Consider the following 16,733-nt stretch of genomic DNA (forward strand, 5'->3'; position numbering starts at 1 on the left):
TTTTATTTTCTCTCCATTTTAAGGTCAATACAGAACGTTTTAAGACAGAGACTCGAGGGATTAACCATTTGGAGGGTGGCTGGCCTAAAGATATAAATTCAAATGATCTGGAACATACCATTCGTTATAGGAAGAAAGTGGAAAAGGATGAGAATTATGTCTACACAATCATGCAGCTGGGTGGTGTAAGTGATCAAAGAGATATTCATGAAAAACAGTGTTTTCTATGTTCATCTACTCATGGTATATTTTTAAGGAGGGAATCATCCCTCTAATTCAATTTCATGTACCTCCTTCATGTACCTCTTGACCAAGTACCTTAAAGTGATGAATATTTAGCCTTCAAGACTAACGGACGGAACCATGAACCTGCGATGGCCCATGTGCTTTTGTGGGGTGGTGGGGAGTGGGGAACTATATTTAATGTTGGGGTAATTGTATTTTTAAGAACTAGGGGCGGGATTCTCTCAGTCTGGGGCCGGGCCTCAGAATCCCCGCGACCGGCACGAATCGCAGCACGCCGCCCCGAAGCTGGCACACGATTCTCCGCTCTTGCCACTGGCGCCGGCGTGGTTGGTGCGGCTCTGGTCGGTGGCCACTCTACGCGGCCAGCCCGCCGATTCTCGGCCCAGGATGGGCCAAGCAGCCGTCGTAAAAACGGTGAGTCCTGCAGGCGTCGTCCACACCTGCTCTCAGCCGGTGGGACCTCGGCGTGGAAGGGTCGGCGGGCAGCCTGTGTGTGTTGTGGGGGGGGGGGGGGGGGGGGGTGGTCCGAACCCCTGGGGTGGCTCCGACCCCTGGGGGGGCCTCCGATGTGGCCTGGCCCGCGATCGTGGCTACGCCGATCGACATGCCGGCCTCTCTGGCTGGGGGCCTTGTTTCTTCCGCGCCGGCCCCTGTAGTCCTGTGCCATGTTGTGTCGGGGCCAGCGCGTTGAAGAAAGCCACTGCGCATGCCACGTAAATTCCACAACCAGTAATTCTAACTCCATTTTGATTGTGGAGGAACCGTCTACATAAATCTTTTAAGTATTCCCTGTGATTTTGGAATCCTATATCTTACTGCCTGCTCGTGGGTGTAGTGATTTGGGATAAAGGGTCCGTGTGGTGTTAGGGCTGCTATGATCTGGCACTCGTGGGGTCCCTGCATATTGGAGATTATCGGCCGGAAATGTGTGGGTCTTCGTGCATTCTACCGTAATGTCCCTGCCTTGTAACAGTAGTGTCCGGCAAGCTGCTCTGATTTGGCTGACTGAAGCGTCCTTTAATCTACCGCCTAGTAATAGTTGAGTGGGTGTGTGCTCGGTCAAGATCGTTAGTCAGTTGAGGCCTGTCATGTACGCAAAGTACTGTACTGCCCAAAAGACTGCCAGCAAGTGCCGTTTGCAGGCTGGGAATCCTTGCTCTACAGGGTCTAATACTTTTGAGGCATAGGCTACTTGTGCTAAGTGATCATGTTGTTCTTGCAGGAGTACTGCTGATAGGGTTCGTTCGGTGGTTGCTACGTCTGTGGTATAGGGCAAGTCTGGGTCTGGAACTTGTAAAGCGGGGACTGTGCCTCGGCTGCGTTTTAAATCATCAATGGCGCCTGTGTGCTGTGGAAGCCATTCCCATGGAGCGTTCTTTTTAAGGAGCTCTGAGGGTGGGGCTGCTTTAGTGGCAAAACCATCTCATGGTTTCTGCAATATCCTACCAAACCTAGGAATTACCGGAGTGCAGTGACATTTTGGGGCAGGGACAATTTAACGATGGACTCCATCCGTTTTTGCTCAATTTCTTTCTTCCCGTGGGCGATGCTGGTGCCTAAATAAAGAACCTTTTCTTTTAAAATCTGGTCCTTTTTGTGGTTGACCTTACATCTGATTGATTGCAGTAGGCCTAGTAATTCAGATAAGAGCTCTACGTGTTCCTCTTTTGTGTCCGTTTGCAAGAGCAGATCATATTCATATTGTATTAGGCATTCAGGTCGGGAAAATTTAGAAAGTCCGTTTGCCAGTTCTCGGTGGAAAATGGAGGCGGAGATATGGAATCCTTGTGGGAGGTATGCCCATGTGTACTGCTGCCCTTGAAACGTAAATGAAAATTTATACTACGAGGCCCTGACTAACAGGATGGACCAAAAGCCATTGCTGATGTCCAGCACTGTGAAATATTTTGCCTGTACTCCCTATTTGAGCATGGTCGCGGGACTCGTAGCAACAGTGGGGTCTGCCAAAGGGGTTACCTTATTAAGTTCTTGGTAGTCGATTGTTAGTCGCCATGAACCATCGGGCTTTTTTACGGGCCAAATTGGGGCATTATTTGTGGACGCTATGGGTCGAATAACTCCTTGGTCTAACCAACTGTTAATAACCTTCGAAATCTCACCCTCGGCTTGCTGTGGGAAACTGTATTGCTTTTGCGGCTTTGGATGGACATCTGAAATCGTTACTGTACCTGTGATCTTCCCAGAATCGTGTTTGTGTTGTGCGAACGAAGCTTTGTGTCTTATGAGGACCTCTCTAATCCTCTGGTCTGCAATAATTGTTTGCGGATTAAACCAATAGTCCCCTACTGAGCAAATCCTGTTTTCATAATCCCCTACTGTGAGCGTAGCGGGAGCCCGAGCTGTTTTAGCCATTCGCCAAACACATTTGTTTACTGGGTCAAACGAAAGGTTATGGGAGCTCATAAAATCAATGCCTAAAATGTGCTCTGCGGTTTGGGGTAAGTCAACTAAAACGACGGGGTGTCTGGTGCTAATGTTCCCTATCTGAATGGGTATGGGAGCTGTGATATATCCTTGCTGTATGTGGCCGGTGAATCCACTCAGGGTGATGGTGTCTGTAGTTGGGCATTTGTCCTTTTGAAAGATGGTGGAGGAGTTTAAAGTGGTGCGGAATCCTCCTGTGTCCCAAAGAAAATCGACTATGTCCCCGTACTGTGCCTGTAACTATTGGTCTGCCTGATTTGTACCAGCGTGTGTCACAGACCCATGTTGGGGAGTCCAAAACCGTCAATCTGTGGAGTTAAACGCTAAGTCATCTGAACGGGCGCTAACATTATGCCTAACATTGTTCGTAGGTGGGGGGTTTGGTTGTTGGTATCGTTGCTGGTTCGGGGGGTTTTGTCGGCAATCGCGGATGTAATGTCCCATGTGGCCACAATTGTAACAACCTCGTGGTGCCTGTGCTCTGGGGTGCTGTCCCTCGTGTCTACTCTTGTTTATCCATGCTGGGTCCTGGCTAATCCTATCCTGGTGCATGTTTGCTTCTATCGCGTCATGATCTGTCTGTCGGTGTAGGGTTTGTTCCCATGCTCTGGAAAGTAATTTCAATACCCAAACTTCATTGTGTGTGTGGTCTGCGGGGCTGTAGTTTACACAAGCCTTTTGACCTGCACCTGTGGCATGCGAGACAAAGGTGCGGGACCATTTAGTGTTGTCTTCCTCATTTAGGTGTGTGCGGTTCAATTGTCCGTAGACTGCCATGAAATGAATCCATAGACGACCAGCAAATGTGGTTGTATGCTCTCCCTTCTTTTGCATGCAGTGATTTAAACCCTCGACTGGATCTCCTTTGTTATACCCGATGGCATTAATATGGCTGTTTTCATATCCTGTAGGGTTCCTCCTGCTACATTTTGGGGTTCTGGCAAAGCTGACCTTACGGACTGGCTGAGGCTCATAACTATTAGCTTTACCTCCTCTTTCTCATCTAGGCCGTACATAACATTTTGTTGGCGCACCTCCTCAAAGAAGCTGTGCGGGTCTGGGGTGGGCTGCAATGGAATAATTTTCGTGCAAGCTTCTCTTAATTGGGTTATGGATAGTGGGGTGGTGTAAACGATATCAGGCTCATTCTGATCCAATGACTTGCATTGTGTGGTAACCGGATTCATGGGGGTCGTATTGTGGGTGGGGGTGTGTGCTGCCTGTGCAGTCGGTGGTGCGGGTGCTTTTCCTTTTGGGGTGTGGGGGGCTCGATTTGATTTCCCGTGTCCTCTACATATCTTTGGGTGCTTTCTTTTAATCCTTGCCAATTGGGAGCATCTTCCTCATCTAAATCCTGCCTGAAAGTGTACCTGAAGCCATTCTGTACTGAGAGTAACAACTGTAACTTTTCTATCTTCTGTCAGCATTTAGCATGGTCAACGGTACTCTGCCTCTGTTCCTTAGTGGAGCTGTGGAGCTCTCTCAAAGCTGCTTTTAAATCTGCACATTTGCTAGTTAGCTGGGCAACCTGTTGTTCTGGTTCCTCTCTTAACAGGACTGTGTGCTGTGTATCTTGGTCGGCTTTATCGTACTGGGTCTGGAAGCTTCTAAGGTGAACTAGACAAGATTGATGTGCGTTTTACATCGGCCATTTCCTTATCCTCAGCCGTTAACTATTTCCGGAATTGCTCTTCTCGCTTTCGTTGCTGTTTCCCACGTTCTTTTCTTCCTTCTCAATTAATTGCCTATGGAGCGTCTTCACGACCTCCTCTGTGCCTCGCAACTGTGCCAAACAGGACACTATTGCCATTGGCTTTCTGACTTTCCCTACATTTTTCTTGTGGACCCCGCTTAGGTTCTCCCACCAAGTTTGTCCTATCTTTCCTGGACCTCACTCAGCATTAGCACAAACATTCGACCAAAGACATTTCCCCTTTAAGTATTTCCTTAACTCTTTTTCCCATATGGGGCATTGCTCTGTTCTGTTGGTCGCTGCGACCTCGGGTTCCTGTGGATTCATCTATCTTTCCTAGCTGGCTGTTCCTGCTGCAATTGAGTTGGCACAGGCCGGATCCAAAAGAGACAGAACACATGGCTGTGCTCTCTTTTATCCCTCTGGGATTTCGCGCTCTTTGGGGCGGTCCTTAACCTTGGACCCAATAGTTCGACAGGGCTCTGATCACTGTCTTCGATTTCAGTCAATAAAGGGGCAGGTGCCTTGGTAGCTGGATGGGTCCTTAGCGGTCATTTACCTTGGCAGTGGGGCTTTCTGAGTAAAAGGATTGGTGCCGATCAGTCTGGCTGTACCGGTTGCTTGATTGGAGTCCTATTGTCCTGGGAAAATGGGCCATTAAAATGCAACAGCGGGGTTTCGATCAGGCCTGGTTACCTGTGTTTTCAGATACACATAGGCTCTGTATCTGTCTGAGTCCTGGGTTGGCCATAATTCCCATGGTCCTTTGCAGGTGGCTATCTTAGATGGCTATATAGAGCCCTCTACATGCGATAGCCCTGCGCTAGCTACAGCCACCACTGGGACCAGAGGCGAGGCCTCAACAGAGACAGGCTCCCTTCTTCTGAGGTGGTCCAGGTGTATTCTCAAAACATTATCCTGGACCTTCGCCTTGCAGGATACGGACCCTGTTTTTTTCAAACATGACTCCTGGGAACTAACTGGAGTTCCGTACGTAGACTGCGTCATCAGTTTTAAACACACTCATCTGCCAAATTTGGAAATGACAAGCTGTTATAACCTGCCTGCTTACCATTGGCTGGGAACTAATGGCAATCCCACAATCCTATGAGAGTATGGGCTTCCCCAATGAGCGGGGCGGAGAAATCATTAGCAGACTCCCTGCACAAATAGAGCTGGCCAGTTTGGAGTCCGTTTACGTCGCACAAAGTGGGTCTTTCAGGCGAAGGAAGTAGTCTACCTGGGTTACCGGGTGGACCGCGAAGGTTTGCACCCCGTCGTAGAGAAGGTGCACGCGATTCAACAGGCCCCCGCCCAACTGACACTTCGCATCTGTGTTCGTTTTCTCGCCTCGTAAACTATTACAGAAAGTTCCTCCCCAATCTGGCAACTACGCTGGCCCCGTTGCACCTTCTGCTAATGAAGAATCACACCTGGGTTTGGGATCAGCCGCAAGAAACCGCTTTCCGGCGGGTAAAACAACAATTGTCGTTGTCTGGGTTACTAACCCACTATGATCCTGGAAAGCCTTTGCTCGTCACTTGTGATGCATCCCCGTATGGTATTGGGGCCATCCTGTCCCACAAGATGGAGAACGGGGCCGAGCGGCCGATAGCTTTCGCCTCCCGCACGTTGACTGCAGCGGAAAAAAAGTACGCGCAGATCGAGAAGGAGGGCCTGGCAGTGGTCTTTGCGGTGAAACGTTTCCACCAGTACGTATATGGCTGCCACTTCACTATCGTGACTGATCATAAGCCTCTGCTGGGACTTTTCAGAGAGGATAAGCCAATACCGCCCATTGCCATCCAGCGCTGGGCTTTGTTGCTCGCTGCATATGAGTATTCTCTGGAGCACAAACCAGGAACCCAGATAGGGGGCGGGATTCTCCGACCCCACGCAGGGTTGGAGAATCGGCCGGCAGCGGCGTTATTCCCGCTCCCGCAGGGTTTTTAAATCTCTGACCGGCCAAAAACCGGCGCTGTGCAAATCCCGCCGGCAGCCTCTGAAAACAGCTGGCGCCGGCGGGATGTCATTATATTTTTAGTTTCCACTAATCTCCGGCCCGGATGGGCCGAAGTCCCGCCGACGTGGCCACGGGTCACGTCGGCGAAAATCACAGTTGCTTTAAAACGTCGTCAACCATTGATGATGGTTGAATGCCGTTCAGTGTCGGGGGGGGGGGTGGGTTGCGGCATCGGGGGGGGGGGGGTTTGCGGCAATCGGGGGGGGGGTGTGGGTTGCGGCAACGGGGGGGGGGGTTGCGGCATGGGGGGGGTGGGTTGCGGCATCGGTGGGGGGGGTTTGCGGCATCAGGGGGGGGTTGCGGCATCGGGGGGGGGGGTTTGCGGCATCGGGGGGGGTTGCGGCACCGGGGGGGGGGGTGGGTTGCGGCATCGGGGGGGGGGGGTTGCTGCATCGGGGGGCGTTTGGGGGCAGCGGCGTGCAGAGAGTGGGGGCGACAGAGACCCGGGGCCAACGCACCGTCGCCCCCCCCCTCTGTATGCCGCTCACCACCGTCGCTCACCCCCCCCTCACCACCCCTACCTCCCTCCAACGCCCCTACCCCCCTCCCCACCACCCCTATCCCTCCCCACCACCCTACCCCCCCCCCACCACCCCTACCCCCCTCCCCACACACCTACCCCCCTCCCACCACCCCCTACCCCACCTCCTCCCCCTCCCCCCACCACTACCCCCCTCCCCACCACCCCTACCCCCTCCCCCACCACCTACCCCCTCAACGCCGCCCCCCCATCTCTCGCAACGCCGCAACCCCCCACCCTCAGCGCCTCACCCCCCCTCATCGCCGGTCCCCCCCCCTCAACGCCGGTACCCACACACCCCCCCCTCTCTCCTCCTCCCCCCTTCCTTCCTCCCCCCCCCCTCTCTCCTCCCCCCTTCCTTCCTCCTCCCCCCCCTTCCTTCCTCCGTTAGGGGGGGTGCGGCGTTAGTGGGGGGTGCGGCGTTAGTGGGGGGGGTGCGGCGTTAGTGGGGGGGTGCGGCGTTAGTGGGGGGGGTGCGTCGTTGGAGTGGGGTAGTGTGGTGAAGGGGTAGGGGTGTGAGGGGAGGGGTTGGGGTAGGGGCAGCGGCGTGCAGAGGGGGGCGACGGTGCGTTGGCCCCGTGCATCCGTCGCCCCCCTCTCTGCACGCCGCTGCCCTACCCCAACCCCCCCACTTCACCACACCCTACCCCCCCCAACGCCGCACCCCCCCACCCCCACTAACGCCGCACCCCCCCCCACTAATGCCGCACCCCCCCCCCACTAATGAGGAAGGAAGGGGGGGAGGATAAGGAAGGGGGAGGAGGAAGGAGGGGGGCGGTGTGGGTACCGGCCTTCAGAGGGAGGGGGGGGTGTGGGTACCGGCCTTCAGATGGAGGGGGACGGGGGGTGGGTACCGGCGTTGAGGGGGCGGGGACCCGGCGTTGAGAGGGGGGGGGTTGCGGCGTTGCGAGAGATGAGGGGCGGCGTTGGAGGGGGGTAGGGGGGCGGCATTGGAGAGGGGTAGGGGTGGTGGGGAGGGGGGTAGGGGCGTTGGAGGGAGGTAGGGGTGGTGAGGGGGGGTGGTGCGTTGGCCCCGTGCATCCGTCGCCCCCCCCCTCTCTGCACGCCGCTGCTCCCAACCCCCCCCGATGCCGCAACCCCCCCATGCCGCAACCGCCCCCCCATGCCGCAACCCCCCCCGCTGCCCCAACCCCCCCCGATGCCGCAACCCCCCCATGCCGCAACCACCCCCCCCCGCTGCCCCCAAACCCCCCCCATGCCGCAACCTCCCCCCCCGCTGCCCCCAACCCCCCCATGCCGCAACCCCCCCCATGCCGCAACCCCCCCATGCCGCAACCCCCCCATGCCGCAACCCCCCCCCATGCCGCAACCCCCCCCCCCATGCCGCAACCCCCCCCATGCCGCAACCCCCCCATGCCGTCAAACCCCCCCCATGCCGCAACCCCCCCCATTCCGTCACCCCCCCCCTGCCGCAACCCCCCCCATGCCGGCAACCCCCCCCCCATGCCGCAACCCCCCCGCTGCACCCAACCCCCCCGATGCCGCAACCCCCCCATGCCGCAACCACCCCCCCCCGCTGCCCCCAAACCCACCCATGCCGCAACCCACCCCCCCCTCTGCCCCCAACCCCCCCATGCCGCAACCCCCCCATGCCGCAAACCCCCCCATGCCGCAACCCCCCCCATGCCGCAACCCCCCCATGCCGCAACCCCCCCCTGCCGCAACCCCCCCCATGCCGTGAACCCCCCCATCCGCAACCCCCCCATGCCGCAACCCCCCCCATGCCGCAACCCCCCCCCCATGCCGCAGCCCCCCCCATGCCGCAACCCCCCCCCGCTGCCCCCAACCCCCCCGATGCCGCAAACCCCCCCCCCATGCCGCAACCACCCCCCCCCCCCCCCAAATGCCGGGTCTGTCTCTCTCCTCCCACCCCCAAATGCCGGGGTCTGTCTCTCTCCTCCTCCCCCCCCCCCCCCCAAATGCCGGGTATGTCTCTCTCCTCCTCCCCCCCCCCCCCCCCCCCCCCCAAATGCCGGGTCTGTCTCTCTCCTCCTCCCCCCCCCCCCCAAATGCCGCGTCTGTCTCTCTCCTCCTCCCCCCCCCCCCCCAAAATGCCGTCCTGTCTCTCTCCTCCCCCCCCCCCAATGCCGGGTCGCTCTTCTCCCCCCCCCACCAATGCCGGGTCGCTCGTCTCCCCCCCCCCCCCCATGCCGGGTCGCTCGTCTCCCCCCCCCCCCCCCCCCCCCATTGCCGGGTCGCTCTTCTCCCCCCACCCCACTGGGTCTCTCTCTCTCCCCACCACACAAACGCCGGGACTCGCCACTTCCGCAGCTGGAGAAACTGACGCCTATCGCGTCAGTCCGCTGCTGGCCCTTCCGGGAACGGAGATTGGCAGCTTAAAAGAAGGCCCGGACGCCGGAGCCATGCACACCGCTTTTTCCCGCCGGAAATGGGCGTCACGTCGGTCCGCGGAGAATTTCGCCCAGGGAATGCTGACGCACTGAGCCGATTGCCTTTTGTTGCTCGCTGCATATGAGTATTCTCTGGAGCACAAACCAGGAACCCAGATAGGGAATGCTGACGCACTGAGCTGATTGCCTTTTGTTGCTCGCTGCATATGAGTATTCTCTGGAGCACAAACCAGGAACCCAGATAGGGAATGCTGATGCACTGAGCCGATTGCCTTTATCGACCGGCCCCATGTCGACCCCCATGACTGGTGAGGTGGTCGCAACCCTAAATTTTAAGGACACCTTGCCTGTCACGGCATCACAGATCCGTGAGTGGACCCAGTCGGAGCCAGTCCTGTCAAAGGTTCGGCACATAGTCCTGTATGGTGGGCAGCATAGACAGCTCCCAGGCGAGTTGCGGGCATTTTCCTCCAAGCTGTCCGAATTCAGCGTGGAAGACGGCATCCTTTTGTGGGGGATGTGTGTGATTGTCCCGGTAAAAGGACAGGAGCTGATACTGAGAGACTTGCACAATGGGCATCCAGGCGTGACCAAAATGAAAATGTTGGCCCGGAGTTATGTCTGGTGGCCAGGCCTCGACACCGACATTGAGAAGGTGGCCCAAAACTGCTCCATTTGCCAGGAGCATCAGAAGCTTTCTCCGGCCGCGCCCCTACATCACTGGGAATGGCCAGGGTGGCCTTGGGCACGCTTACGTGCGGATTTCGCCGGCCCTTTTCAAGGATCCATGTTCCTTCTATTAATCGATGCCCAGTCTAAATGGCTAGAGGTGCATAAGATGGTTGGCACAACATCCTGCGCAACAGTCGAGAAGATGCGTTTGTCTTTCAGTACGCATGGCCTCCCCGAGGTGCTGGTCACGGACAACGGCACTCTGTTCACAAGTGAGGAGTTTGCGAGATTCATGAAGATGAACGGCATGCACCATATCCACACTGCCCCTTACCACCAGGCTTCAAATGGGTTGGCGGAGCGTGCAGTGCAGACATTCAAACGAAGCCTAAAGCAGCAGTCTTACAGGTCGATGGACACGATACTGGCTCGTTTTTTGTTTTCATATAGGACCACCCCCCATGCGGTGACTGGGGTAGCTCCCGCAGAACTCCTAATGGCCAGAGACATTCGCACCCGCCTTAGCATGGTTTTCCGCGGACATTGGCGCAAAAGTACGCCGCACACAAGAACGGCAGGGACATGGTTTTCCTCGGCATTGGCCGATTCGGCAGTTTACGTCCGGTGACCCAGTGTTCGTTCGGAATTTTGTTGGTGGTGCCCAGTGGGTCCCTGGCGTAATCTTTCGCCAAACGGGCCCTATCTCTTACCAGGTGCAAGCCAAGGGTCGTCTCCAGCGCAAACATGTAGACCATGTTCGGTCCAGAAGACTATCCCTTCCAAAGATTTCCCGCCCCAGGAGCTAATTTCTACAGCTACAGAGGCCAGACACGATGGAAAGTATTCCTCACAATCTTCCTCTGGTGCCTCACTCAAAGCCTGCGCAGGTCGTGACAGAACCGGGTAGAGATAAAGATGCCGAGATGACGGAGGCAGCAGACTCTGACTCCGAGATGGAGACACAAGACACCCCAGAAGGGGGCTCCTCCGGCCCACGGGCCATGGATGTACAACCGTTACGCCGTTCATCACGGAAGCGCCGGTCTCTATCTCGTTACACGCCGCCCGATCCAGCGCCTCATGCAAATGGTGTCCGGCCTGCGGCAAAACGAGTCCGACGCCCTCCTTCGCCAGGGTCTTTGGTGGATTTCTTGGACTTTGGGGGGGGAGGGATGTTATAACCTGCCTGCTTATCATTGGCTGGGGACTAATGACAATCCCACAATCCTATGGCAGTGTGAGCTTCCCCAATGAGAGGGGCGGAGAAATCATTAGCAGACTCCCTGCATAAATAGAGCTGGCCAGTTTGGAACCAGCAGAGAATGAGGAATGAGCAGTAAGGGAAGTTGCTGCTGCTGCTGCTGTTGTATGTATATGTAATTGTAAATAAATGTTATTTCTTTGTATCCTGAAAACTCGTGCTGGATTCTTCGTGGCACAAAACAAACTTAACCTGGTGCGAAGCCATGATCCCATCAATCGTTCCGCCAGGGCGACTCCTGTCATGGTATTGAGAGTGGTTCTGTAATCAAATAAGAATCTTGCCAACCTAGCTTCTGTAGATGTGGCCAGCTGCTTCTTCATATCATTTTAAAAAAAATTTAGATTACCCAATTATTTTTTCCAATTAAGGGGCAATTTAGCATGGCCAATCCACCTATTCTGCACATTTTTGGGTTGTGGGGGCGAAACCCACGCAGACACGGGGAGAATGTGAAAACTCCACACGGACAGTGACCCAGAGCCGGGATCGAACCTGGGGCCTCAGCGCCGTGAGGCGGTTGTGCTAACCACTAGGCCACCGTGCTGCCCTCTTCATATCATTTTTGAAGGTCTGCACTGCTCGCTCTGCCAAACATTGCGACAACGGATGATATGGCACTGTCCTAACGTGCTTCATGGTGTTTGATTTCATGAAGGCCTGGAACTCCCCACTAGTGATGGCTGTGCCATTGTTGGAATGACTTCTGAGATGACGTGTAACAAAAACTCTGTCAAAGTTTCTCAATCGTGGCAATGGAGGTCATAGAGGCCATGCGATGTACCTCCATCCACTTGGAATGCGTATTCACCAAGATCAGGAACATAGAACCCAAAGAGGTCCCTGCAAAGTCCTCATGCAATTGTATCCATGGCCTCCCTGGCTACTCCCATGGATGCAGGGAGGCCGAAGGGGGGAGTTTCTAGTTTTCCTGGCATATGCTTCATTGTTTTACCAAGTTTGCAATGTTAATATCGTTCCTGGGCCACCAAATGTAGTTCCTGGTGAGCATCTTCATTTTAGAAACCTCAGGGTGGGCATTATGTAGCTCCATTGAAATTGGGTGCTGCCCTGATTGGGGAACAAGCACCCGAAATCCCCACAAGATTATGCCATCCTCGACATTAAATCTGCCTTCTCAATCTGCAAGTAGCGCCACTCTACATCCAGAAGAGTCCTGGACACAAAGGCAATAGGTCTTTCTGTGTTGTCTTTCCAATGATGCAAGAGTACCGTCCCAATTGTAATGAGACAAAATATGAGAAGATAGTAGCTGCCGTCTTACTCTTTCAAAGGCCTCTTCTTGTGGTGCCTCCCAAAACCATTTGTGGTATTTCTTCAATAGCAGATGTAATGGCGACAGTAAGGAGGCAAGGTTGAGGATGAACATCCCATAACAATTGACTAGTCCCAGGAAATATTTCAATTCTGTGGCATTTCGTACGATAGATGCTTCCCTAATGGCTTCGACTTTGTCTTCCTTGGGGTTTAGGCCTTATTACGCCTTCTTTTAAGATGTACCCCTGCTTTTGTTTGCCAGGTGCTCCTGCTCTGTGGCACCAGTAATCAGAATGTCGTCCGGGTACACAATCATCTTGGGTAACACATAGAGTATATTCTCCATGACTCACTGAAATATGGCGCATGCCAACGAGACCATGAAGGATAAGCAAACATACTCATACACTCTCTAATGGGTGTTAATCATGATAAATTTACAGGAGGATTTGTCTGGTTTGAGCTGGACGTAGGCGTGGCTCACGTCTAGTTTTGTGAAAGTCTGGCCACCTGCTAGTTTGCCTTAGAAATCCTCGATACGTGGCATGGGGATCCTGTCCAATTTTGAGACCCAGTTGACTGTGAGTTTATAATCCCCGCAGAGGTGGACTGATTTAACAGGTTTCAGGAGTGGAACAACGGATGTGGCCCACTCCACAAATTGCACAGGCTTTATTATCCCTAAACCCTCAAGACTCCCAAGCTCAGTTTCTACTTTCTCTTGCAGTGCGTATAGAACCATCACGCTGAAGTTTTTGGCATGGCATTGGGGTCAACATAGATTCTGGCTCTGACTCCTTTTATTTTTCCGAGCCCCTCTTGGAAACCTTCAGGGTATTTATTGATAATTTTGTAAATTCCTCCAACGCCCAATCTGAAAATTTCCAGCCAATCTATCTGATCCGCTGGAGCCAATCTCTGCCCTTAAGACTTACTGTCTGTCCATATTTCACATTTTGTTGTAATCAGCCTGATTGTTTTCTGTCGGGCACTGGGGCCACCGTGGTTCCCATAATCCATAAAGGTTCCCCCATGTAGGTGGCCAACCTAGCTCTGGACCCTCCAAACTCAAAGGTAGGATGCCAGTCTGGAGGTGATTAAACATCTGTTCTCCAAGGGTGGAGACAGCAGTCCCTATGTCCACCTCAATTTCTAATGGATGACCATTCATGAGCCACCATTATTGGGGCAACCTTAGTTGTAATTGTACAGTTTAATAGCATTGTCTCATCATCTGGAAGTGGGCACACTTGCATAGTACGAGCCTGTGCTGGCCATGGCTTCTTGCCTGGGTAATACAAGTATTGCCGAGTCCAGCAGCATTAGCTTGGTTGTGCCCTCCTGCAGTGCTTACAGTAGTCCATTAGCTGGCATTTGCATTCCTCCAGAGTGGTTTCTCTGTTATATTTGGGCTTGTCTCGTGGTTTCCTCGACTGCCAGGATGACCCTATGGTGTTTTCGTTAGGCAATGGATGACTCCATAGGTGCCTTCATCTAAGGTATGGCTTTCTTGAGCAAGGCCCCTCCTCCAACCTGAGAATGCTATTATATCGTGTCCCTTGTAGTTCTTGAGCCCTTTTCTCTGCATTCCCCAGGAACATGGCAATCTCAATGGCCTTTTTGAAGAGCCGCCACCACTATCGGGCTGGTGGAGTACCGTGCCAGCGGAAGCGGCAGAGGCGCCGTGAGCACGGCTGCCAAGCTAGTGCCCCTGCACGAAGCAGCCTCCATCCGCTCCCAAACCGACCGCGCACCCACCATCCATTTCCTTATCATCGCTATGTTGGCCGCCCAGTAATAGTTGCTGAAGTTCGGCAATGCCAGCCCCCCTTCTCCTCTGCTCCTTTCAAGCATCACCCTCTTCACCCACGGGGACTTCCCAAATCCCAGAATAATTTTATTCAGCCTCTTAAAGAAGGACCGCGGGATAATGATGGGGAGACACTGAAAAACAAACAAGAACCACGGGCGAATCGTCATCTTAACAGTCTACACCCTACATGCCAATGACAGCGGGAGTGCATCCCACCTCCGGACCTCCTCCCTCACTCGTTCCACCAATCGGGACAGGTTGAGCTTATGCAACTATAAGCTATGCTTTTTATTATGCTGAACGTTCGAACCCCACAAGCTGTCGGGAGGTTTACTTTCTGCTTCTCGTCTCCCACAATGTTGTTAGCCTGAAATAAATAACACATGCACTCTACATATTGAGCCCAGCCTTCTCCATTAATATCGGAAGGGGCTTAAGTTTACCAAAAAAAGGCTTTTTGAGTTGCTTGCCAGAGAGCTGTTTGTTTCACTCTGAAGACTGCTCAGGAATCTCGGTTTTACACCTCGTCGCCAATGTAATAACTCTGCCAAGGCCAGGCTTCATATAAACTATAGTTCATTTGGACAACAAAAATAGCCACAGATGTGGCACACAGCGCTTGCGTCCCAGCCCAAGGACCACGGGGAATTCGGGTCTGGGTCTGGCCTGCAGGTTTTAATCTCCCTCCGAATAGTTCCAACAGGGTGACTCTGCCCACTCAATAGCGAAACACATAATCCATGAACCCCACGGGGCGATCAATTGATGATCCCCCATGGCCTTTGTGATCATTGTAAGAGAAGGTCATAAATATTAGCAAAAGTCTGTCTCCTAGCTTCTTCAGCTTTTGAACAACCGAAGAAGGATCGATGCATTTGACTATTAGTCAGTCTATTTGTTGTTATACATGTATTAAATATTACTCATTGACTTCCGGGTGTGCATTATGGAGTGAGTGTGCACACAGAGGCAGCTCCTGCCTAAGATTGCAGAAAAGAGCTCTTTTTTGGGCAGCACGGGTTGGAATTTCGATGAAAAGGCGTGGGGGAAGGTTCAAGGAGTATTTTCCCCCAGGAATAGGATGTTTCTTGGTTATCAGACCCTTAGAAACAGTGCAGGATTTGTCTGAACAGCAACAAACAAAAGCAAGCATGCTAGCGGGGGAAGGGCCAGCTTATAGGTCTCAAGCTGACCTGAGGGCCTTTATGAAAGCTGAATTCTAACAGCAGAGGGAAGAACTGTGAAAAGATCTCACCAAGGCCATTGAAGAAGTGGAGACGGACTTCCGGTAGCGGTGATGCGGAGCTAAGCCGCACGTTCAGTGGCTCCCACTATTTTCGGACTTTGGGGCTCTTTTAAGGGCTCGCAGTGGTGCTGTTTGGGCTTTTCCCCGAGGGGGAACACTCCTTCTCAGATTCTCCACCGGTGGATGGCCTGGACTAGGAGTGGAGCGGTCAGAAAATCGGCTTTGTAGGTGCGGCACCGCAGCTCCCGCTACTTAAGGACTTTTGGGCCGATTTGAGGGCCTCAAACAGTGCTGTCTCAACGAATCCCGGTGGGGGAAGGTGTCTAGAGGCGCATTCCCCATAATTTATGGTGCTCACCCGGAGTGGGGCAAAGGAAAAAGCTGCAGCAGCTCCCCAAGAAAAGCAGAGGAAGCAGGACAAAATGGCGGCCGGCGGAACACCCAAGGACTGGTGGAAGTGGGCGCAGGAGCAGCAGGCCTCTCTTCTGCGCTGTTTTGCGGAGCTGAAGGCTGAGTTGCTGGACTCCCTGAATGCGACTACCGACAAGCTGCTTGGGACCCAGGCGGCCCAGGAGGCGTCTATCCGGGAATTGCAGCAGCAGGCCGCTGAGAGGGAGGAGGAGGCCGTGGTCCTCGCGGGGAAAGTGGAGTTGCACGAGGCACTTCACAAAAAGTGGCAAGACCGCTTGGAGGAGCTGGACGTTCGCACGAGGCGAAAGAATTTGAGGATCCTGGGCCTGGCGGAGGGGCTGGAGGGGTCGGATCTCCCGTCGTACGTGACCACGATGTTGAGCTCGTTGATGGGAGCGGGGTCCTTCCATTTGCCCCTGGAGCTGGAGGGAGCTCACAGAGTGCTGGCCAGGATGCCTAAGGCAAATGAACCCCCGCGGGCGGTGCTGGTGCGGTTCCATCGGTTTAGTGACCGGGAGTGTGTGCTGCGCTGGGCCAAGAAAGAGAGGAGCAGCAAGTGGGAGAATTCGATAGTGCGAATCTACCAGGACTGGAGTGCGGAGGTGGCAAAGCGGCGGGCCGGGTTCAACCGGACGAAGGCGGTGCTGCAAGCCAAGCAGGTCAGATTTGGAATGCTGCAGCCTGCGCGTCTGTGGGTGACATATAAGGACCGGCACCACTACTTCGAGTCCCCGGAGGAGGCGTGGGCCTTTG

The 16,733-nt window shown here is 54.3% G+C and overlaps 1 protein-coding gene across 1 annotated transcript in view; it reads left to right on the forward strand.

Moving 5' to 3' along the window:
- The window catches only part of dnai2b (dynein, axonemal, intermediate chain 2b), a 94,544-nt gene that overhangs the window by 22,397 nt on the left and 55,414 nt on the right, over positions 1-16,733 (forward strand). Inside the window, exon 3 of the mRNA XM_038778068.1 lies at positions 24-185. Within this exon, the coding sequence (XP_038633996.1) occupies positions 24-185 (162 nt within the window). The remainder of the gene's footprint in view (positions 1-23; positions 186-16,733) is intronic.

The sequence above is a fragment of the Scyliorhinus canicula genome, chromosome 18, assembly GCF_902713615.1.
Source record: "Scyliorhinus canicula chromosome 18, sScyCan1.1, whole genome shotgun sequence".
Lineage (NCBI taxonomy): Eukaryota > Metazoa > Chordata > Chondrichthyes > Carcharhiniformes > Scyliorhinidae > Scyliorhinus > Scyliorhinus canicula.